Genomic DNA, 22916 nt, shown 5'->3' on the forward strand with positions numbered 1-22916 from the left:
CAGCATCTCTTGAATGTATAATATAGTTACTTGTAATCTAACTTAATTACTTGCTAAATTAAATAATCAGTAACTTAGTAGTTTAATTACTTTCACAATCAAGTAATCAGTAAAGTAATTCAATTACGGTAGTTTTTTTAAGGTAAATGTAGCAATACTACTTATGAGCAAACAGCACTTTGTGGTGGCAGTGAATGCACCTCACTTCACAACAAGGAGCAAATCTTCCAAAAGCAAAAAACAAAAAGACAGAGAGGCTTCTCGCTGATTATTTCCACTCATACATAAAGTTTACTGTTTAACTAAACCCCCCCAAAAAAACAACAACAACAACAACAACAATTTAACATTGTATAGTTTTAACTTAGGCTTTAAATTAAGTCAGCTAGCTTGATACTAATGCGAAAGCACCATAGATAAGCTAACAAACTGCAGCTATGCAGGGGTGTTAAAACTAGCGCTGTCAAAGTTAAAGCGTTAACTCATTGATTTATCACAAAAAAATATTGCCTTAATCATGTATTAGCGCAGCTTAATCGCACTATTAATTTTGCCTACAGATTATCTTTTATCTTGACAGAGGATGGTTACATTAAGGCTAGCACACGTTGTGTTTGAGACATAAACGTAACTATATGCTTTAAAGTAAGAAATTTAATAACTATTTGCACATGACATTCTGAATATTTATTCATGTCGAACTATCGGGGTCATGTAATTTTCATTTTAAATTATGCAAGTAATTAACTGATTAGAGAAAGAGAGGGATGAGCGTGTGCAGTGGATCAAAAATTGTTGAAGACGTCTTCTTAACATTCAGTGTCGAAAGAATCAACATTTATCAGGTGCTCTTCAAATGTGGCAGGCAAAATTTTTTTTTATAAAAAGCCTATTGAATTAAGTGATTAATCGTGATGAATCAAAATTAAGAAAAAAAATGTAATCGGTTGGCAGCTCTAGTTAAAACCTTTCTGCAAATTAATACTCAAAATCTTAGAATCCTTATTTACAACTAACGTGGCATGCTGAGAAGCTCCATATAGCTATACAGTATGCAGTTAGCTAGCTGTATTAGACTGTGCCTAGATGGCAATGGTGGAAGGAATGTCCACTAAATTGATGCATACAAAATATGTTGTTTTTCTTTTTCAAAAACATATTAGAAAAACTTTTTTTTTTCCCGTGAGGAGGATGGATTGGAGTAATGGCAGTTCCATTCCTTTCAATGGGCTAAAATAGATTAGATTAGATTAGATTAGATTAGATTAGATTAGATTAGATTAGATTAGATTAGATTAGATTAGATTAGATTAGATTAGATTAGATTAGATTAGATTAGATTAGATCAGATCAGATCAGATCAGATCCAATTAGATTAGATTAGATTAGATTAGATTAGATTAGATTAGATTAGATTAGATTAGATTAGATTAGATTAGATTAGATTAGATTAGATTAGAAACCCGTATGCAATATAAATTCAAGGGCATTCAAATCTGTGGAGGTGTGAATAAATTAAATATACTTTTTAATGCTAACTCATGTTGGGAAAACCGTGAAGAAAAAAAAACTGAAATTAAATGATTATTAAACGCCTTCAAATTAGCAAAGGTACATTTCAGTTAAGTTGTGGTAATTGTGGTAAATTGTATAAAATTATTAACATTTCACTTTAAAAAAAAACAACAAAAAACTCAGTACCATGTTCCTTTTCCCTCACATTTTTTTCTGTCTGTTTTATGACATGGCGTTGAGGTACATATGGCCTGCTGTATGACTGCTGTATGAAATTTGAAAATATCCCAGAACTTGCATGCATATGCGAATAAATTAAATGTCCAGATATACTGTAAAACTGTAAACAACACACTTTTTTTTTTTTCAACTTTATTGAAATGGTCAGAAAAGTCGATTATATTTCATTTTCATTCATGGTTGTTCTGATCCATTCAAGTTGCTGTTTTGAGAGAAACGAGTAGACTCCGGGGGGCTTTATAAGGCCACACTTCCATGGTCCGAATGAAGTAATCCCCACGAGAACTCCTTTGCACACTAGCGGACCTCCCGAGTCTCCCTGAAGACAAAACACAATGAGACGACTTAGTGTGGACGTCTGATTAACTCCAGCACATACAACAAATGAACTTACTTTGCAGGTATCTGTCACCTTTTTACCATTAGAACCGGCACATATCATGCCGTCAGTGATGACTGGTTTGTGGTCGTAATACTCGGCAGAGTTGCATGTTTTTCTGTCGATCACCGTCACGTCGACAGACATGAGGACGTTGGACATGATCTTGGTCTCGCTGCTGGTTCTGCCCCATCCAGCCACCGAACAACGGCTGCCAGCCTTTGGGTCTTTGACCTTCCTCGGTAGCGCCAAACGCTTCACTGTCTTGGTCTCCTTCACCGGTTTATCCAGCTAGAATTTGGGGAGTAGAAAAAACTCATTTGCTCCCAAAAACGTATAAATATGTTTTTTTTGTTTTTTTAATATTTTAACTCATTCACTGCCAGTCATTATAGAAAATTTTTAAATTTCCAATACTCACGTGATATTACATTCAATAATTATATATAAACCGAATCTACCAAATAACAGAATAGATTCCCTACTTTTTGCCCCGTCCCGTTCTTTTAAAATTGACAGTAGAAAAATGTAGGTTTGCCAAAACACAGCCATTTCTCCCATGGACTCTGAAACTGTGTTTATTTTGTATAAAATGGGGCAATGATGTCATCTACCGGCGGTCGGGCATCAGTAAAGTTGTTTCCAAGTTTGATATTTACAGTGGAGCATGCTCAGATTCGCCCCCATTTAGCACCGCTCTAAAAAATACAATTGACAAGTATACTTGTCAAAGGCAGTGAATGTGTCCCAAAGACGTATTTATACGTTTTTGTTTGTTTTCTGCTTGATTATACAAAAGGCTTTGAAGCAGCCTCTCAACTACAAAGAACGGTTAAAGAAATGGTTTTTATTACACAGACGTCCAGCAGGTGACAACAGAGCAAAAGAGATCAACCAGGCCATGTTGAAAAAAAGCTCAATTACTCACAATTCTAAATAGTTGTGAAAATGTATTAAGCTATATTCTAATGCTAATTGCTGCAAAACGGAAACAGATATAAATATACTTTTTTTCCTGATGAAAGAAGAGAGTTTAGTTTTTCGTTTGATAGGTTCAATGTTTTTATAGCAAAAGAACACAATATTCTGTGGGCCAAAATCAGTCAAAATCCAGTTAAACAGCCGGGAGTGAACAGGATTGCTTCTGTGAAAATGGCTGGGAGTGAATGAGTTAAATGCGCAAAATCCAGTGAATTGGAATTCATTGAGGAATGGTGACGAGAGGAAAAAATACAAATAGAAATCACATGAGTATAATAGTGAAAGAAAAACCTGTGTGGGGATGCACCTCACCTTGAGCAACATGAGGTCATTGACCAATGTCTTCCTTACATAGCGGGGATGAGGAAATTTGGTTTGGACATTTCTTATCTGGCGGGATTTCTCACTTTTGTCAATGGCGTGTACACCAAGCCACACGCTCCTTGTACTGTATGCACAGGAACCGAATCACATCAGTGTTTGTACAAAATGCTAAAAAAAAAATTTTTAATTAAATTAAATACTCCGGATAGACAATGTTACTGTACATATACAAAAAAGTGACAAAAAAATAAATAAATGTAAAAAAAAAAAAAAAAAAAAAGAGAGAGAAAGAAAATGGCAGTAATAAATAACAAATAATATTTTGGCTACACAATATTACCTCTACAATACAAATATGCTGAAAAAGGTAAAATAATAATAATAATAATAATAATAATAATAATAATAATAATAAATTATAAATAATATTTCTGAATTTTTGTAAATACACCGAAAATGATTGTTCACATAAAAACAGCAATTCATGTCTTACTCATTACAATGGGCGGCAGTGAGAACCCATTGTGGATCGATGAGAACACCCCCACAGTGCGGTTTTTGTCTCACGAGCAGCGCCATGTAAGGCAGCGAATGGGGCTTCACTTCTTTCCCACCGACAATCTCTGCCGCGTCGCCTGCAAAATCAAACGTCGTATCAGAAATCATCACATCAGTAACGAATCGCCAATTAAATTGCAAAGGGTTTTACTCACTTGGCGCGACCACGAGAAGAGCCACGGTCGCCAGGAAGCCACTCACGAACATTTTGCCTTCTTGTATAAGCCCACCTTAGTTCACACCTTTGATACTCTTGGGGGATGCAAAAACATGAGCAGCCACATCCCTCGTTTTTGTGAGAATTGTCGTCATGAAGGTCTTGTGTGTTCAGTGCATGGAAGAATAAAAAACACCTTGAGGCCATGAGACACAATTAATGAGTCACAAAGACTCAAACTGAGAAAGAAAATTTTATTTAAAAAAAAAAATTATAATTCTGACGGAGTGACTGAGGTTGCAAAGATGTATTTATTCACATTTTTTATCATTTTTCTTTTCATAGATTGAGAGCTACTTCTTGGCTACTGATTAGTGTGAAGAGCTACCAGTTTGATGCACAATTCTGAAATAAATTGCCTAAAATTAAAAATGACAATGCTCAAAAGACTTTACTTTTTTTTTTTTTTATTCATGCTGCCTTCTTTTTCAAAAGAAGTCTTCACCACACATTTTTTTTTCATCTTTAAGTAGTTGCAGTTTTGTCACCCACATGTGAGACAATTTCCTCTTGAGGTCAGTAAGTTCAATGAACAGGAAACCGTTCAACTAACATTCAGTGGTTAGCTGGTAATTGGGTAAAATGATGCACAAATATAGGAACATTAATACAGAAATTTCAAAAGTCATGTTTCTCTAATGCAGTGCTTACGCCAACTTGCTCCTCGTCTCCTTTTGGCATGAAGGCTTTTTGCCCAGGGGGGCGCGAGGCTCCATCAAGTGGGGCGCGTTTGACCTCGGGGAACATGCTTTTTTATTTTTTTATTTAGATTATTTTTTTTTTTAACTGTCCTAGAATAAAGTGCAATTGCACCTCCACTACATTAGGGGGCAGTGGCGCTCTCATTATTGGTAGAGTGTGCGCAGGGAGCATTCGTTCGGTGGTGTAGGGGTTTTGTTTGCACTGAGCATGCGCGCATTGCACACAGAAAAAAATTAAAATAAAATAAAAAAAATCATCACAAATTATTTTATATTTTTGTTTTGCAGGTTAAAGGTTTTTTTTGTTTGTTTTTTAATATTGTGCTCCTGAGTTAATGTTGATGATCAGTTTGAATGCATTATTATTTATTGATTTCATGTAATTTTATTTTTCCGTATCATATGGTTTGACATGGTCAGTCAAAAAATGTTTATAGTTTAATTAAGGATTTAATTTTACTTTTGAATTTCAGATGCATTTTAAATCTTTTCTGTTTCAGTTAATAAAGCTATTTTAAGTTGGTCCATATTTCTTTGTTTTTTTTATTCTCTTATACGTTAAATACGGATACAGTGTTATGCAGAGGTGTACTTATAACAATTTTATAGACAAATGATACTATTTATAGTCGTGTGGGGGTGGGGGGCCCGAGATGTTTTCTTTCTTGTTTACTAGGGGGGGCATGACAGAAAATAATTGAGAAGCACTGCTCTAACGGGTACTAAACCAGTACGCTATATGCAGTAGCAATATCTTCATTTCTAATTTTTTATTTTTTTTTTATATACTTTACCCTTTAAATTTACTGTTTCATAAAAAATGCCACATCACATTTGTTTATCAGCATTCCTCAGCAGAAAAACATTTATACAAAACAAATGTTTTAGGCCTATTGTGGTTAGTGGACTGCAACGAGAAGTTTGCATTTGAAGCACTGCAAGCAACACATGTTTTAAGCATGCATTCTTAACAAAGTACAGATATGGGAACAGACATGTTCCACACGTGAAGGCACTGATCCGCTGCTGCAGTGAAGAGCTGGCTAGCGTCGTTGTTTAAGGCCACGTGCAAGACACGACCCGAATGACCTGGAAAAAAAAATCCAAAACAGATTTTTCTGCATTCAAAAGACCAACTCAAGGTGACTTTCAAGGGAAAGTGAGAGCTCCGAATGGCAGACATTTCAAATATGTCATAATTAAAATAACTTGCAGAATTGCTACATCATAGGTCTAGATTCCAAACTTTGAAAAATGTGGCCTCAAATCAAGTGTCACTATTTGCAGAACCTTGGTAATGTGGTGAACAAGTCGTAGTGATTAAATAGTCAGGAGCCGATTTTTATATTTAATTATTACTCACCATTAGCCACCTAATGGAAATCTGGCACCCTCTAGTGGTCTATTAAATAATAATTCAATTAAAGGGATACTTTACTTATTTAGCTCATCATAGCAATAAAAAGTTAATATTTTGTCTATAATGAATTTGATACTTTCATTATTTTTCACATACAATTAGTACATTTTGCAACTTGTCGTCGACTGAAAATGACATCATAGGGCTCAGGTAACCAATCACAGCTCATCTGCTTTCTAGGTTTGGTCATGTGACATTCACAAGCTGAGCTGTGATTGGTTACCTGAGCCCTTGTGATGTCATTTTCAGTCGACGGGCAAGCTACTAAATGTGTTTTTAAAAGTACTAATTGTACATGAAAAATAATGAAAATATTAAATTTATTATAGGCAAAATATTAATGTTTAACTGCCAAAATGGCTAAATAAGTAAAGTATCCCTTTAAATGTTGAAATTCTACATACTATTACAGTGGATTAAACGTTTTTAACCCAATATAGTTCTGTTGGTGTGAATTGTAAGAATGACTATTAGAGCTGTTAGTTTTCAAAGATGTATTTAGGTCAGTGCTTCTCAGATAGTGGGCAGGCCCCCCAGGGGGTTGCGAGGCTCCATCAAGTTTGACCTCGGGGAACGTGCTTTTTTATTATTTTATTTTTATTTATTTTATTTTTGTAACTGTCCTAGAATAATAAGAATGCGAGATGTTTTCTTCTTACTAGGGGGGGCATGACAGAAAATAATTGAGAAGCACTGATTTAAATTTGGTACACTTAATACATTTTAATTGGATCATTATAGTTGAAGTGTTGTGTTGTTTTTCAGCACAACTTAAACTTCAAACTAGGCATAGCTTATATATTGTCTCGTTGTACATATCGAAAAATGTAGTAGCAGTAGTGATAATCCCCACCATGTCAAAAGTTACTTTTAGTATATACGGGCCGCAAAAAAACGTAATGTCCCCTGGGCCATAATTTGGACACCACTGCCCTAGTAGGACAAGAAAATGGATGGCCGAATGAATTCTTCTTTTACCTGCTAGGTGCAAAAAGGGCCTGAGCGACGGGAACTCCCAGGCCCAACAAATGGCGTTGTGATGGGGACGGCCGTGCCCGGTCACCAAGCGCCTGGTGGCCTCCACCCAGTCCAGAGAACAGATCTGCAATCGGGGTGGTGACAAGCGTCACCGCTGGATAACGTCAAGGTGTTAACACTTTTGTGATGTTCGAAGTCTCAAAGCACCTGTGAGTTGGTGTCAGCGGAACCGATACAAGAGGCCGACTCCGTGTCCCAAATTCGAAGCTTTCCGTCATTCAATCCACCACCTGTAGCCATCACATTTCTCTTCCATGGACACCATCCCATCGCCTGAACACATACAAGCTTGTCAATGCTTTAAAAGTGCTACATACAATAAATATGCTAGTTCAGATGTTAAAAATCATTAAGTGCTTTTTTTTCATTGACACCTTGACTGCGCTAGGCTGCTTGATTGTGGTGATCGGTTGATGCGACCCCGTGACATCATGATCCCAAATGTTGAGGAGGCCGTCCGCGGAGCCGCTGGCCAGCCACTCACCACCGGGAGACCACTGAAGGCTGCACAGGCCCTCCTGCTGGACGTTCACGCCCACGAGAGGAAATGGAGTCCGCCAGTCATTGTGATGTATGTGTCCCAGGATGGAGCCACTGCCAAAGAGTCCAGGGGGTGAAAACAAGCTAAATATTCTGCTAACACTATTGCTGCTATTTGATATTTTTGATATTTGATATTTCTGCTATTTGATATTTTTGATATTTTTTCAGCTATTGTTAAAAAAAAAAAAAAAAAAAAAAAAAAAAAAAAAAAAAAGAGTACTTTTTTTTACTTGAATTATATGACTAAAAATTAAAAATTATTTTTTTCACTGTACTATATATATATATATATATAACTTGATTTTTTAAACTATTGGTACACTGTAAAAAAAAAAAAGTACTATTTATTTACTTGAATTATATAACTACAAAAAATTAAAAAATATTTTTTCACTCAAAATTTATACAACTATACTATATATATATATATATATATATATATATATATATATATATATATATATATATATATATATATATATATATATATATATATATATATATATATATATATATATATATTTATTTATTTATTTATTTATTTATTTTTATTTTTTAACTATTGGTACACTGCAAAAAAAAAAAGAGTGTACTCTTTAATTGGAAAATTATATATTAAAAAAAATCACTCAGAAATTCTAGGTAAAATTTACAAGTAGAGTTTTGACGACATTTTATCAGTTTATTAAAAAAACAAAAACAAAAAAAAGTTACTCAAGAGTTGAGGAACGAACCCACAACTTTCAGGTTGCAAGACAGCCACTCTACCACCTGAGCCATGCCCATTCCTGCTGTGTGTTAGTATATTGATGGTGTCAGTCGGAATCCTTGTACCGCCAAGAGACCCGGTTTTGGTCTCAATTTGGACACACCAGTAATGCAGTACAGTTGCAAACAGCAAGAGTGGCATGGCTCAGCTGGTAGAGTGGCTGTCTCCCAAGCTGAAGGTTATGAGTTCGTTCCTCAACGCTTGAGTAACTTTTTTTTTAAATAAACTGGTAAAATGCACTCAAAATTGCCCTTGTATGTACTTGGAATTTCAGAGTGAAAAAAACGTTACTAGTTGTTTTTTTTCAAGTAAATATTACTCCTTTTTTTTTTTTTTTTACAGTGGAAAAGTTAAATGTGGGTTCACTATTTGGCATCACTGTGTTTGTAGCCTCAAAGGAGTTCAATAAGTAACAAAAATAAGAACATTTACTGAGTAATTCTAAACCTTTCAAGAGGTCACTTATTTCCGTTATGAAGTTGCTAAACAAGAATGTGATGCAGCTCTGTATTGAAGTTGAAATTATATCGAAAAGGTTTGGTGTTAAACCGCTGGTGGGCTTCACCTGCTGAGAAGTTGCTGTTTCCAGGAAAGACCTCGAACCACAGACAGTTGTGAAGGCAGTGTCCTCACATTCTGCCTCCGTTCAATGTCCCACAACTGAGGAGTCAACACACAAACAACACACTGATGATTCAACTTGATTTTACACGTCCACCTCACACCTTCAGCCCCCAGAACGTACATACATACCTGCACCTCCCCACGCCTCGTTCCGATACTGAGAACACGTCCGTCCTCACTCCAGCGTACGCACGAAACTGTCTGGCGGCGTTCTCGACCCGGTTCTGGACTCGGGTCCAGATGTCCCAGCAGAGAGCGAGTTTCTGAATTCCAAATGTAGACAGAAGAGTCGAGAGCTAATGCGAGAATGCCGCTACAGCTGCAGTCTAGAAGATGTGCGTCTGTAAGGAAGAAGGTAGAAAGTTAATTGAAATATTGGTCAGTTGGTCAGTAGATATTTTGGTACCTTGGTAGGTAGGAAAGTCGTTGTTTGGTCAATCAGTCAGTACATGGTTAACTCATTTGCTCCCAAAAACGTATAAAAATATTCTATTTTAAATATGGCCATGGTCCCAAAAAACCTATTTATTAGTTGTGTTTTTGTTTGTTTGTTTTTTTATGCTAGAGCATAAAGAAGGCTTTGATGCAGCCTCTGACTTGAAGAGGACGCTAAGCAATGGTAGTTATTAGGGATAGACCGATAATCGGCCGGGGCCGATTATCGGCGCCGATATTTGGCATTTTGACAAATATCGGCATCGGCCATGTTTTGAATCTGAAGGCCGATAAAGCTCACTGAGCAGGGGATACTTGCGAACGTAGCGAATTTGGGGTTTTCATCAGGATTTGTAAGATGTTCGCAGTCAGTTTTTATTTGTCGTAAACACATTTGGAACATATTCACACAATTTTTCACCGCAAAAATCTTTTTGAAACGTTTTTACGAACCCTAACAAAAACCCCAAATGAGCTACATTCACATGAATTTGTTACTCAGTGAGAAATTATATATAGTTTGAAAGAATTCCCCCCCCTCCCCATTTTACTGCAAATGAATATCGGCTTGAAATATCGGTTATCGGCCGACTTGACTACAAATAATCTGTATCGGTATCGGCCTTGAAAAAACCATATCGGTCTATCACTAGTAGTTATTAGGGTTGGGCAAGTACCGATACCAGGTATCGGTATCGGGCCGATATCAGCCTTTTTTCAAGTACTCGAGTACTCGTGACGCAGACGAGTACAAGCGACCGATGGCAGAGGGGGAAGACGTTAAGTGAGTCCTCCTTGCCTGTAACTGGCGCTAGCTTGCAGCAGTTTTTCACCAAAACTTCACCGGTTTGGAAATACTTCAAAATTGTGAATCGTAAACTAAAAGAGGGTTTTGTGTTTTATTTTGAGCGTTAAGACTATTGAACAGTGACTGTGTTGTTGTTTTTTGTCAAAATTAAAGGAAATATATTTGGTTGAAAATATCTTTTAGTGATTTTTTTGTCAAAATGTACTACTGGTATCGGCAGTTGGTATCGGTATCGGTGAGTACTGAGGGTCTGAGTATCGGTATCGGTCTGAAAAAATGTGCTATCGAACATCCCTAGTAGTTATGACAAAAAAACAGCCAGCAGGTGGCAGCAGAGTATAAGAGATCAACCAGGGCCATGTTGCAACAAGCTCTTTTCCCCAGTGTTTTAAACAGATATGTGAATAAATGCTAAATGGACTCTTTTTTTTATATAGTGTTTTAATACACTATATAGTGCCCAAAGCACTTTACAATTAAATGATTAAACTTAGCTATATTCTAATTCTAATTGCTGCAAAAGTGAAAAAGATAGAAACATGATTTTTTTTTTCCTGATGAAAGAAGAGACTCTAACCTTTTTTTTGGTAGGATCCATGTTTTTATAGCAATAGAACACAATATTCTGTGGGCCTTGTAAAATCAGTCAAAATCCAGTAAAGGTTGCTTCGGTGATGGCTGGCAGTGAATGAGTTAAGTTGGGCAGGCCATAGGTAGCCTAAAGTAAGTATTAGTATATCTCTTTTTTTTTTTTTTTTTTTTTTTTTTTTTTTTTTTTTTTTTTTATTATTATTATTTATTATTATTTTTTTAGTATTAGTATATCTCTGGCTTCAGACACAAATCTTGTGCCTCCAAATATGAAATTTACCAAATTGTGACTTATGAATTGAGTTTCGGCCCGGCGCGAGAGGTTAGAGAAAAACTAGATAGATCGTCTTACAGTAGTCGTTTACCAGTGATGGTGCAGCCAACTTGAGTGCTGACTTTCCTCGTGGGCTCGATGAAGATGCGCTCAGAACCGAAAATGGCTTTGGATCACTTCGGATTTCTTCTGAATGTGCATTGAAAAAAGATCTTTATTACAATAGTGTTTTTCGGAAAGTACTCCAATCTTGTTCAGTTATGGTAGGGTGTGTCGTTTCATGCCAAGTAAAAGTATCCTGTACCAGTTGATTGTGCATCTTCACCTTCATGTGCAGTCCAAATCCATCCCTGGAAATAAATCATGAAAGAAATACACCAATTTTGGCAGGTGGTGTTTTTTTTTTTGGTACATTTTATGAACAAACCTGTTCTGGCACATTGAACATGACTGAATATCTTCTGGAGTTTGGGAAGATGCATTTCGTCTTTGGTGTTGCATTGGTGTCACACGCAAACAGTCTTGATTCTGATTTTTAAAAAGAATAAAATAAATATTACACTTTGTACGTGGAGTCTATTAATTTAACTGATATCATAATGAGTATATAAAACAAATGGGTTGGAAGAATCATGTTCCTGTCAAAGTTCGCAAAGCTTCCTTTTGATCAGAATAATGCATGCACTAAGTTATCTATATGTAGCTGTGGCAAACATGTTGCGTATGAGTGTTGAACCCCAAAGGTGTGATCTGCTGCATTGTCGTCTCAACTGCTGCTCACAGCTTTTACGCACCCACAGTTTACCCTGTGTATGTTTGAGATGTTGAGCCAATGCTCTACAACTGCAACGGAAGAGTTAAATTGGGTTTGCATCCTGTTCACCCTAACAGCATAATTGCCTAAGTCATTTGGAATGTTTCGAAAACTAGAAAAATCACAACAAATTCAACAAGCATGAAGAGTCCAGAATAACTGAAATACTAATACTTTAAATTTTTATTACGTTATCAAGGAAAGTTCAAAAGGACAAGTATGCATATGATTAGGCTAATGGCAACTTCACAAATTAATGAGAAATTTAGAAAATATTTCCCCAAAACACATGTTGGCTTTATTAATAATAATAGGGGGGAAAAAAAATACAACTATAATAGTTAAAGCAATTAATGGGTCACGTTTTTCAGACAAAATTCTCGGAATGATCTGAATGAAGCTTCATAATTCAGCATTGCCCATCTGTGATGCCTGCTTACAATTGTGCCTCTTTTGGGTGAACTTCCTCGCAAGTGTTTGTCAAGTAAATGCTGTTGAATTTGCCCCAAGACTGTGTCTTCAAAACAAATGTCTGACTTCCTGTTGCATTTCAAGTTGAACACTAACACATCTTAGTACATCCATAGGCTACCTTGTGCTCTCTGTGATGCTTCCTGATGCCTAAAGGGAGAATCCAGCTCCAGCCTCTGACAGACGCCATCTAACTTAAAGATGTACCTACAGCGCCGCCTAGTGGACAAGGGCGTACTCGCAGCGGGACTCTCTCGACTGCTCCTGTGGATGAGCCGTGTCCTAAAGCGCTTGTATGTCACACTTGCGTCGGTTTCACTCTGCAAAAAGAACAAAAGAAGAAAGTGGATGAAGGTTTAATGCATTCCATTCAATCTCCTGTTAGTTTCCATAAAATCAGTATTGTCAAATTACAAACAATATGACGGAAAATGACCCCAAAAAAATAAATGCTGTACTAGCTCTTATTTTGAAGTGTGTCACCAGATCGCATCAATTTTTGCAGTATTGCCGGCTAGCTTGATTCTACCCGCGCCCCGTCTTCATCACTTTACCCCGCCCCTCGGGTTTCCTTCTTCTTCCCTCCTCCAAGATGGAGGCCTTAGGGGGCTACCCCGTCAGGTCGTCCGGGCCCAAAGTGAAGAAGTTGACGGTTCTGTTGAGCATGACTGTCGGCGTGGGCTGTTTGTTCCTGCTCCAGACGCAGCTGCTGAAGCCCCGAAAACCGGCGGATTTTTATTCTTTTGCGGTAAAAGACGCGAAAGGGAGGACGGTCTCTCTGGAGAAGTACCGAGGAAAAGTAAGTCCACATCATCAACTGGATTTAAGAGAACCCGACCGCGAAATAAACACCCTGGCCCAACTTTTGTTTTCAAATTTGCGTCAGGTTGTGTTTAAAATGTCTTCTTGGAACGGCCCTAAAACTTCTGTCTCCGCGCAGGCTTCCCTGGTTGTCAACGTGGCGAGCCACAGCGAGCAGACGGAGGCAGCTTACGGGTCCCTCCAGGAGCTCCACAGAGAACTGGGCACGTCACACTTCAACGTCCTGGCCTTCCCTTGCGGACAGTTCGGTGACACCGAGACCGGAACTAGCAGTTACATCGAAGCGTTCGCCAAGTCCACCTACGGAGTAACTTTCCCGTTCTTCGGAAAGATCAAAATAATGGGGTCCGAGGCCGAACCGGCCTTCAAATTCCTCACAGGTACGAACGAGCATCTGAAGCTGCGATTTTGGAGTGTCCCTGAAGGCAACACCTCGTATGGATGAATGGCTATAAAACATTTTGAGGTGGACATTTGTATTAAAAAAAATGAAGACTCGTTTTTGTTTTTATTATTATTTTATTGTATAACCTATATTGTATCAACTCAAATGCTCTGCGTGACTATGTATTCTTAGGCCACCCAGTAAAGTAGTTTAGCTATGCCATTCGTATCTTGGAATACATGTCATGAACATTGTAAACTGACCCCCCCCCCCTCCCCCGTATTTTTGTTTGTACAGTTCCTTTTAATTGTATACAAAACCTTTTTATTTTTCAGATTCCGTGCAGAAAATTCCCAAGTGGAACTTTTGGAAGTTTCTAGTGAATCCCGAGGGCAAAGTGGTGCGCTTCTGGCGAGCAGACGAGCCCATGGAGAACGTTCGCCAAGAGGTGGCGGCCATGGTGCGGGAGATCATCGTTAAAAAGCGCACGGAGCTATGATGGCGTTTCTTCTGAGTTACTGATCGGACATGCAGCCTAACCTGTCCTGTGCCATGATGACCAGGACTAACAGGACTGAACTGTTTGGCTACATTGAACGGGGTTGGACCATGACTCCAAACAGCAGGGCTGATCTATCATTTAGTTTTAGCCAATAGAAGCAATGTGTGGCTATTAACAATGTATGTTTGTGTTCGCGGGTGTGGCCATATGATCAGATGGGGAAAAAATGACAATCATGTTTTTTTTTTGTTTTTTTTTACTAATGATGGATGTTAAGCCACAAAAGTGATTTGATGTCCCCTTCTCTTTTTTAAAAACATCTCGATCAAATGTTTTTGTTTTTGACTTACTCAATCACTACCACTTTTGCTATGAGTCACATTTATACAAACATAGATTACAAAATTAACTTGTGCTGTTGTCTCCCTATGACATGAGCTAATTACAGCAACTAACGACGATGATTGTTTGCATTCTCCCTTTATCTTTGCCAATCTTGAGAATTGCTAAAATTTCAATCCAGTTAGCCAACAATACAGACCAGGACACACGCAGTCACAAATACTACCATGGAATGTGAAGATGGTGACCCAAAGTGGGCAAAAATGTACCACACGTGCACGTTATTGCGCTCATCAATACATAACATTTTCTTATTAAATTTTTCAATTTAACAGTGGCTTAATTCGTAGAATCCCCGACTCCTTATAACATTTGATAGCTTACACTGTACTGTTTTTATTTCTTAGTTCTTTACAAAATGTGCATTTTAATGATTAGTGACTCCTTCAAATGTCCTTAAGCCACTTAACAGTCAAAAGCTTGTTGCCATGGTTACAACAAACAGTCACGTATGTGTGTTTTGCAGGTTGCGTGGACAGTCGTTGGGCAGTCGCAGGTAAGCTGGCACGCAACAACAAACCAGCTAACAAGACACTGCCTGACGACCATTCACTTGATAGCAAGAGACGGACGGGAACTGTTTACATAAAAATACAACTTGGCTGCTCACAGTCAAATGTATCACTAAATTTAATTAAAATTGTATCAATTTAATAATTTCTTTCATACATGATTTTGGCGCCCACTTGTGGTATTTTAGGGTGTTTCAGAAAGCGCACAAAAACCCCGCAAATACAGTACTATATGGCTACGTTTACACTGCAGGTTTTAATGCTCAATTCCGAATATTTGGTGAAATCTGATTTTTGTTTTTGTTTTTTTAGTAAGCGTTCACATTACCTATTAATTGCGACCTCAGTCTGTCTGCTGTGTCAACGTTATGCGTCCACAAAGTGACCCGCATGCGCAGAAGAAGATACGTCACTTACTATGCTGTTTACGGAAGTAAATACATATGGTCCAGCGTGTCACGTAATAAATGAGCCGTCTGCATGGCTACAAATGTCATCTTTATGCTTCATGTTTCAGGTGGGATTAAATTAAAGTCAAATATAAACCCACAAGTGTTACTCGAAACAACTTTGCCGATTCACGTAAGTCTCCAGAGTATGTCCCCGCCCGCGCGGACGCAGCGGAGCGCATATTGTGGACTTTTGATTACGTAGTGGTCGGATGCGACTTGGCCGTTCAGATTGCGGTCGCATTGCAAAAATTCGGATACGTATCGGATCTAGGACTACATATGAAAGTGGCCCAGCCGCCCTGGTCGGATATGAAAAAATCGGAATTGAGCCGTTCAGACTGACATTTAAAAAAAAAAAAAAGTCAGATACTAGATTGATACAGATAGATTGCATTTGGGCAAAAAAAATCCGATCTGGGTCGCATTTGTTTGTGAACTAGCCTATAATGTGTCTTCTTTCGCAAAACGTTTGTGACGTGAATTTGACTCTTCCAGCTGACGTCACTGCTTAGCTTCCGCTGCGCCTCTTTTTTTTTTTTTTTTTTTAATTTTTAATTGCATCTTCCGCTGTGCCTCATGGAGCGCAAACATCCCATAACAAATTATTGTACAGAGCTTGATTTTCGGCGAGCGTTTTCGTTAAAAGGTGGAAAATATGTCAAGTGTCACCCAAAAAAAAAAACGTCCCGAGTAGGACACTACATTACTGCGACTCATTGAAACCAGCCGTTTGGAGCCGCTAGCTACAAAAGAGGAGTTTGTTGGAAGTGGAAGCAGAAGCTCAAGGTATGTTTTTGCTTGAAACAATACGTTGATCACTACTTTCATGGTGTAAATTGTCACTCATTAAATCGTTTGTGTCCGACTTGTCTTGCTGTATATCGAAGTTTTCAGGCTATCTTAGCGTGCTAGCTGCTAACAAACAAATCGATGCCCTGCCCTCCACCGCAAGGGGCGCACTTAAACGTGACGTCACACTGGAAGGGTCTATCGTTAACCTCGAAGTCTATCCCAAGTCTAGCTTGCCTAAAGTGTAACTGCGTGTGCAAATAGTAAGTTACTGCCTCCGAGTCCTAACCAGTCACAAGCCGCGTGTGCTTATGTGTTTGTTGGAGCTGCAGCAGTGAGGAGTGCAACTGACAGCTGTCAATCAAACGACACAGCCTGCAGCAGGACACTGCCTCACTGTCACAGCCAGCTCAGGGCAAAAACAGCGGACCAACACTTGATTTATTTGACTGGATGTATTACCTGGAAAGGAGAGTTTCTCTTCTTTCCTACCTCATCTGGCTGCATTCTTCTCCTGTTCTTATCCTGCATGCGCACCAACGCAGAAAATTAGCAGTGAGGAAACTAAAAAGTGGCAGATCATATTTTGTTGCTTAAAAGTACAATACAAGATCCGGAAAGGGACATAATGCTCATTCATTTAAACTTTTTTTTAGCACTTTATATCGATTTAACGAGTAAAATATAGACAAATGGTATTTAATTTTGAGTTGTAAGTTTTAAAGCGTCTCACCAATGTAAATTGTTTCTCTGCCTAGTCGTCTTCTCAGCCCGATCGAGGCGGATGGTCGCCACTCTGCACCCGCTTTGTGTTGTCTGGTCTCTGCTGGACGCCCCTAGCTACTAAATAGTACCCACCAGGCGCTCTCTGCAGCGGGAAGAAACTCTTTCGTCTCTTCTGTGATTGGCCTTTTCCCTCGCTCTTTCGCTCTTTTTTTTTTTTTTCTCCCTCCAATTAAGTGCGCCCTTACTTCTTGGATTCCCTCCGCTTGGTTTCCACTAGTAACAGTGACTCAGCAGTTAAACGAAAAACAATAATTATCAGTTGAAGGCCAATTTGATGTTAGTTTAAAGTTTTAACTGTTTTTTTTGTTTGTTTTTGTTTTTTGTTTTTGTTTTGTTTTTTGTTGGAAGGCGACCTGCAAAGGCTGATAAGGATTCTAGATTATAATTTGAACGATTTTACGCTCTATCCCAATTTCTAAGTATAACCTTTTTTTTTTTTTTTTTTTTTTTTTTTTTTTTTTTTTTTAAATAAGAATACAGATTGTTGTTAAATTGTCACGAACCACAATCTCGTTCCGAAATGTTCAGTAGGCTAAACAGAATATGTATATGTACTCAAGTATTTGGACATTGCATTAAAATCCTGTACTTTGCTTTTTGTTAAGTAAACTGCTTAGCCTATTCATTATAATAGTGTGATATATTTGTACGTATAGGACTACTCATAACATTTCTAATTTCATTTAAATTGTTGCGCATTATTTTCAAATTCTTATTATTGAAATACCCTTCCTGAAAACCAATTCTAACCATTATTTTTCTATCAATATCTCTCAATGTACCTGTATTGTACTTGCATTATGGTCTGCCACGAGTTGAAATCAAGTCACAAGTGTCGAACAATGGAATAGGATTTGAGCCGCCAGGCCGCCTCGCCTCAGGTTGCGCGGGTCTGCGGCGCGAAGTGGGTTGAAAGGCGCGAGTTGGTGCGCACTCCTGCCACCTGCCACTTCCATATGTGTCCATGCGCGGCAGGTTGAAGTTGTGTGTTTTGAGATAACGCGAGCAGCTCAAGTAGGTTTTGGAACGTTACAGCAACTGTGGGACAGCCGTGGTCCAGCACACAACTGACATTCAAATGACCGTTTGGCTCTAATTCAGAAAAAAAAAAAATGCTAATCAGGGGGCGTGTTTAACGGCCACCGATTTATTTATTTATGTATTTATGTATTTATTTATTTTAAGGCTCGGTCAGCTCATTCAGATTAAAGAGAAAAAGGGGTGAAATAAGTATGTGTATAAACTCCATCCATCCAATATCCAAGCCTATATCGCGTTTTGTTTATGATGAATTAACATAACTGTATGATCAAAACCCATTGTGGGATACGTAGGCCCTACGCGAGTACATTTCCCCTCCCGCATGATTTCCCACAGTTTGGCGCTATTTTAATTTAAAGCGGTCAAATGTGTCACAATTAAGCACTCTAAAAATTGGTTAAAACAAAAAAACAAAAAAAACAATCTAAACTAATAGGTTAAGCTCTTCCGGGTGGTTGCACGCACCAATTATTTTGGTTAGCCAAACAACCACATACAATATTATACAATATTATACAATGTATAAGGGGTAGGACTAGATAAGATTTTAACTTCTGCCTACCCCCTTTTGAACATGTAAACTGTGATTGATTGGTGATTTTATGAGGTTCTTTTTTTTAAAAATTTTTTGTTTCTCTGCTGTTTGTATATTTATATGTTCAATAAATCAAATAAAATAAAAACCAATGAAATTGATTACAATAGAAAGTAAGTCAAGATAGATATATGGAAATATATTTATTGTATCAATTTATTGTATTCTAAATGTATTTATAAATTATTATGTGATTACAATATATTCTAATCACACTATATGGGGTATATAAGATGTCACACTAGATTTTGGAACTAATAAAATAAGGACAAAATTATCCTTGTTCTCCTGTTTTTTTGTTTCTGTTTTTTTTTTTTTTTTTTTTTTACAGCCAGAGAAATTGTTTGTCATTGATCTTGAAAATTTACCGTAGTCATTGAGCAAACTTTAACATAAAATATGAAATAGGAGAGTCCTTAGGAACTGCTGGTCATAGCTCTCAATGCCTGTTTTGCTTCCCTTAAACTGGAAATTTGAGATTAAATTGAATTTAAAAAAATAAAGCATTTTGGTTAATGGATTGATGGTTATGAAACTTAAACCAGTCCAGACATGTGGGCATATTGTAGTTCCAACAAATGCAAAATCCATGTTCAAACAATGAAACAAAACATGGCAAACTAATTTCCTCACTTCAGACTCATCACAGGAAGAACATTTCTGGCATATGAAAACAGTTGCCAGAGCCAGGACCCATCATTTGCATATGTGACAACAAACCCCCAAATGACATGAGACAAGTTGCCCCAAATTAGCATTTTGGCTAAAAAATGCTCTAGTTAAAAGTTATAACTTAAAACAGAGCATGCAGTGACGAAGACATGAGGAAATGCCTGAATCTCTCCTCTAATGAGTCCACATTATTTGCTACTAGAATTTGTCTGTGTGCGATGCCTGTTTCAAAATATTTGAAGTTAAAAAATTATTGGGTTGTGCCAAATAGATAACTGGCGCTCATCTCAGCTCACAATGTGCTATTCTCATCTCAAACAGTACACAACTATACGTAGAAAACTACTAAAATAGTCCACTTTTTCGTTGCGCCCCCTGGTGGAGAAGAAAATTGCAACGTGACAACTTACCTGTGATACAATGAGGCCCCGGTCTTCCTACTTTTCAGAATTCTTGCAGTTGATAAAACAGTTGATAAAACAATGAATGTCAACGAGTTTTCTATCATACAGTAAAAGGCAGGAAGAAGTTATAAACCTTCAAACAACCACCGGTCAAACAAATCTGTATGTTTTGGCCTTGATGCACTGTGCTGCCGTCCGGAAGGAAGCAGCTCGAACAGATGATGGCAAGCGTGGGAATTGCCCTCTTGTGAATTTTCCAAGCAAAAGAGGCGCAGAAAAAGCAACAATAAAATTGTGGTGAATGGACAAAGACCTCTACTTGTTTTAACTCAAATAAAAGGTACTAATTGATGACTTTGCCACACAAAAGTGGGCCTTTCTGTAGACCTTTGTGACTACAAAATGTCCAAATATGATGGATATCGAGGCAATATTCTGGGCATGGTGACAAGGTAATCTGAGATTTTTAGATCTTTTTTTCAATAATGTACACAGTAATGTTAAGAGACTTTTTTTTTCCTCTCGATTTTGCTCACTATTTAAACGGAAACAGAAGGTCAAGTGTACCATTCGAGTTGGGTCGATAAATTAAACAGTCTGGGCTGTATTTTTTTGGGAAAATTGTGATCTAAAGAAGAATAAGATATGCAGGAGAATGAGATTATACATCTATATGCGATAGAAAATGGATGTATTAGTGTTGAAAGATGAACAACAACCATGGCATTTTTTTCCATCAGAATCTTAATAATGCCAACATTAATTGTCCCCCAATGACTGTGTTTTCCCCAGTTGTGGTCACATCAATCAAGTGTGGCTTGAGCGCAGCCAATCAGCTACGGAGCTCTCTTCACTGACCTAAAGCAAACGCACTCAGGTTGGGGAAGTTTAAACAGGTGCCTGACCTGCTGATGTCCGACATTGTCGACCGCACGTTGACACATTGCGCCGTGTGTGAAAAACCATCAGAGGAAATGTGCAAAAGGTCAAATTATTTTATTCAAGTTCATCTTTCAAAGATTTTTAATGAGGATTTGGATGATGGAGGATCATTTCAGTTTCTTTTGTATGAGCTATAATCCATCCATCCATCCATCCATCCATCCATCCATCCATCCATCCATCCGAATTCATTTGAACTTTTAATTGAGTAGAGTGAGGGATTCAAAAGAAAAGTGTGACATCACTAGTTTTTCTTTCTTTTTAAATGGAGGCAGACAAGTGCAATATTAACCGCTTGAAAGTAACTTACCCCTTCAGAATCAATTTTTTTTTTTTTTCCTGCTGGGCATTTTTTTTTGTACTGATGTTGACTGTTTTCCCACAAAAGAAAAACATAGGAAAAAAAATTTATCTCATGTTTTTTTTTTTTTTTTATAGTGGACACCAGGATAATATGGCTGTGATGTGTTGTAAACTTACCGAGCTTATACTGTATGTAACATTTTTAAAATGAACATCATGCAAATCATCTCGCGGCTGTGATTGGTTAGCTGGGATCCAATCATGAACCAGAAGTGTTGGCGTCAACCAAATTATGCATTTTATTGGTTTAGACACGCAAATATGTCATGTCCACTGCAATCATCTATGGATCAGAAGGGGTTAATGTATTAACCACTAATATTTTTTAAGCACATGCAATAATAACATAATTAAATAAAATGTAAAAAAAAAAAAAAAAGTAACAGTTTTTGACACATTTGTTTGATTAATATCAATGGACATTGTGCTACTTTCTCTGGTGTGCACACCTTGGCCACCTGGGGGCAGTCACTCCTCATAAATTGCATAAATATTAGTCGTTCTTTGTGGAGGATAAAGGATATGTACAAGTATTGCTATATCTTGGCTTGTAACACCTCAACACTGATACAGTTCATTAGCTTGTCTTAAGATTAAGCTAAACTGACTTTATGAGAGCAGAGTTATGTGGCTGTTTTAAATACACAATGTGTAATTCCCTTTGTTTTATATTTATTTAGACAGGAAACTTCAATTGGGAGTGGCAGTAAAGAGCTTAAAGCCTCTTTTTAAAGAATAATTCACCATGCTGATTGTTGTGAAGTGAGTTGAGTTCACCGCCATCATACAAGGGTTACATCTCAAATTTTTGATCGCGAGCCAAAGCAAAAATCGGCCAAACAACAGATCATTTCTTGAAAAACCTATGTTAGGTCACTCACGCCCCAGTAATTATTTGAGCATTTGATTATTAGAATTTGATAATGGATAGCTAAAATTGTGTTGAGCTTTCAGGTGCCACGTAAAATAATGTGGAGGGCCGGATCTGGGCCGCCGGTCTTGAGTTTGACACCTGTGCTTTAGCACAACAAGACCTGCTGTTTGTGTCCAAAGTTAAAATGTGAAAAACAAGGATCTAAAGAAGGATGTGGAGCACAATGCATCATGCCACAGCGGCCTTTCTCAGACCACACAGTCAATGCAGAAGACAGAGACAAAAGGAAAGGAAGCTCGAGTCGTGCTCCTCAAGAGGTCACCAGGTGACATTTGTTTCACTGCTCAAACAAGCAAAGTTAGCACACAAATCATTTATTGACGTTTCCTCAATCCCTCGTTTCACAATAAAATGCCATCCGGCGCTCAAGTGGACTCTCACAAAATGACAGCGTTTGGCTTGAGATAATTGCAATTGGAGGCATGTAAACAGCAGCGCTAAGCTAACAAATGCTCGCACAGTGTTGTGTCCCCTGATTGATTAGCCTACAAGCTACCTGAGGAAGACATCATGTAATCATTTACCGATATCACTGGAGATTAGAAGTTAAGCATTAACGTTATTTGCCCACCCACACTTCCTTTACAGTATTAGTTTGTTTTTTATGGTGCAC

At 37.8% G+C, this 22916-nt stretch overlaps 3 protein-coding genes across 12 annotated transcripts; 1 reads left to right on the plus strand and 2 right to left on the minus strand.

Annotated features, from left to right (window-relative positions):
- Positions 1-1879: 1879 nt before the first annotated feature.
- LOC144019110 (granzyme A-like) lies at positions 1880-4301 on the minus strand. The gene is made up of 5 exons (XM_077521940.1): positions 4153-4301; positions 3933-4074; positions 3428-3563; positions 2150-2425; positions 1880-2074 (listed from the first exon to the last, which is right to left on the minus strand). Exons 1-5 carry the CDS (start codon positions 4202-4204, stop codon positions 1913-1915), a joined length of 768 nt encoding a protein of 255 aa, XP_077378066.1. The 5' UTR covers positions 4205-4301; the 3' UTR covers positions 1880-1912.
- Positions 4302-4588: 287 nt separating this feature from the next.
- On the minus strand, positions 4589-18589 carry LOC144019108 (cell division cycle protein 20 homolog B-like). Of its 10 annotated transcripts, none has more exons than XM_077521936.1 (11): positions 17029-18125; positions 12824-13022; positions 11845-11945; positions 11722-11767; positions 11496-11606; positions 9439-9650; positions 9251-9372; positions 7748-7967; positions 7521-7646; positions 7314-7437; positions 4589-6004 (listed from the first exon to the last, which is right to left on the minus strand). In XM_077521936.1, the coding sequence occupies exons 1-11, from the start codon at positions 17095-17097 to the stop codon at positions 5883-5885; spliced, it is 1452 nt and encodes a 483-aa protein (XP_077378062.1). In that variant the 5' UTR covers positions 17098-18125; the 3' UTR covers positions 4589-5882. The 10 variants fall into 10 exon arrangements, with proteins under 10 accessions (XP_077378062.1, XP_077378058.1, XP_077378061.1 ...); XM_077521932.1 differs by lacking the exon at positions 4589-6004 and adding an exon at positions 18135-18588 and having other exon boundaries at positions 6123-7437; positions 17029-17091; XM_077521935.1 differs by lacking the exon at positions 4589-6004 and having other exon boundaries at positions 6123-7437; positions 17059-17091; positions 17300-18125.
- Positions 13265-15821, plus strand: gpx8 (glutathione peroxidase 8 (putative)). Its single transcript, XM_077521941.1, has 3 exons — positions 13265-13501; positions 13643-13904; positions 14245-15821. Exons 1-3 carry the CDS (start codon positions 13295-13297, stop codon positions 14406-14408), a joined length of 633 nt encoding a protein of 210 aa, XP_077378067.1. The 5' UTR covers positions 13265-13294; the 3' UTR covers positions 14409-15821.
- Positions 18590-22916: the final 4327 nt, after the last annotated feature.

Source organism: Festucalex cinctus, chromosome 5, assembly GCF_051991245.1.
Source record: "Festucalex cinctus isolate MCC-2025b chromosome 5, RoL_Fcin_1.0, whole genome shotgun sequence".
Taxonomy (NCBI): domain Eukaryota; kingdom Metazoa; phylum Chordata; class Actinopteri; order Syngnathiformes; family Syngnathidae; genus Festucalex; species Festucalex cinctus.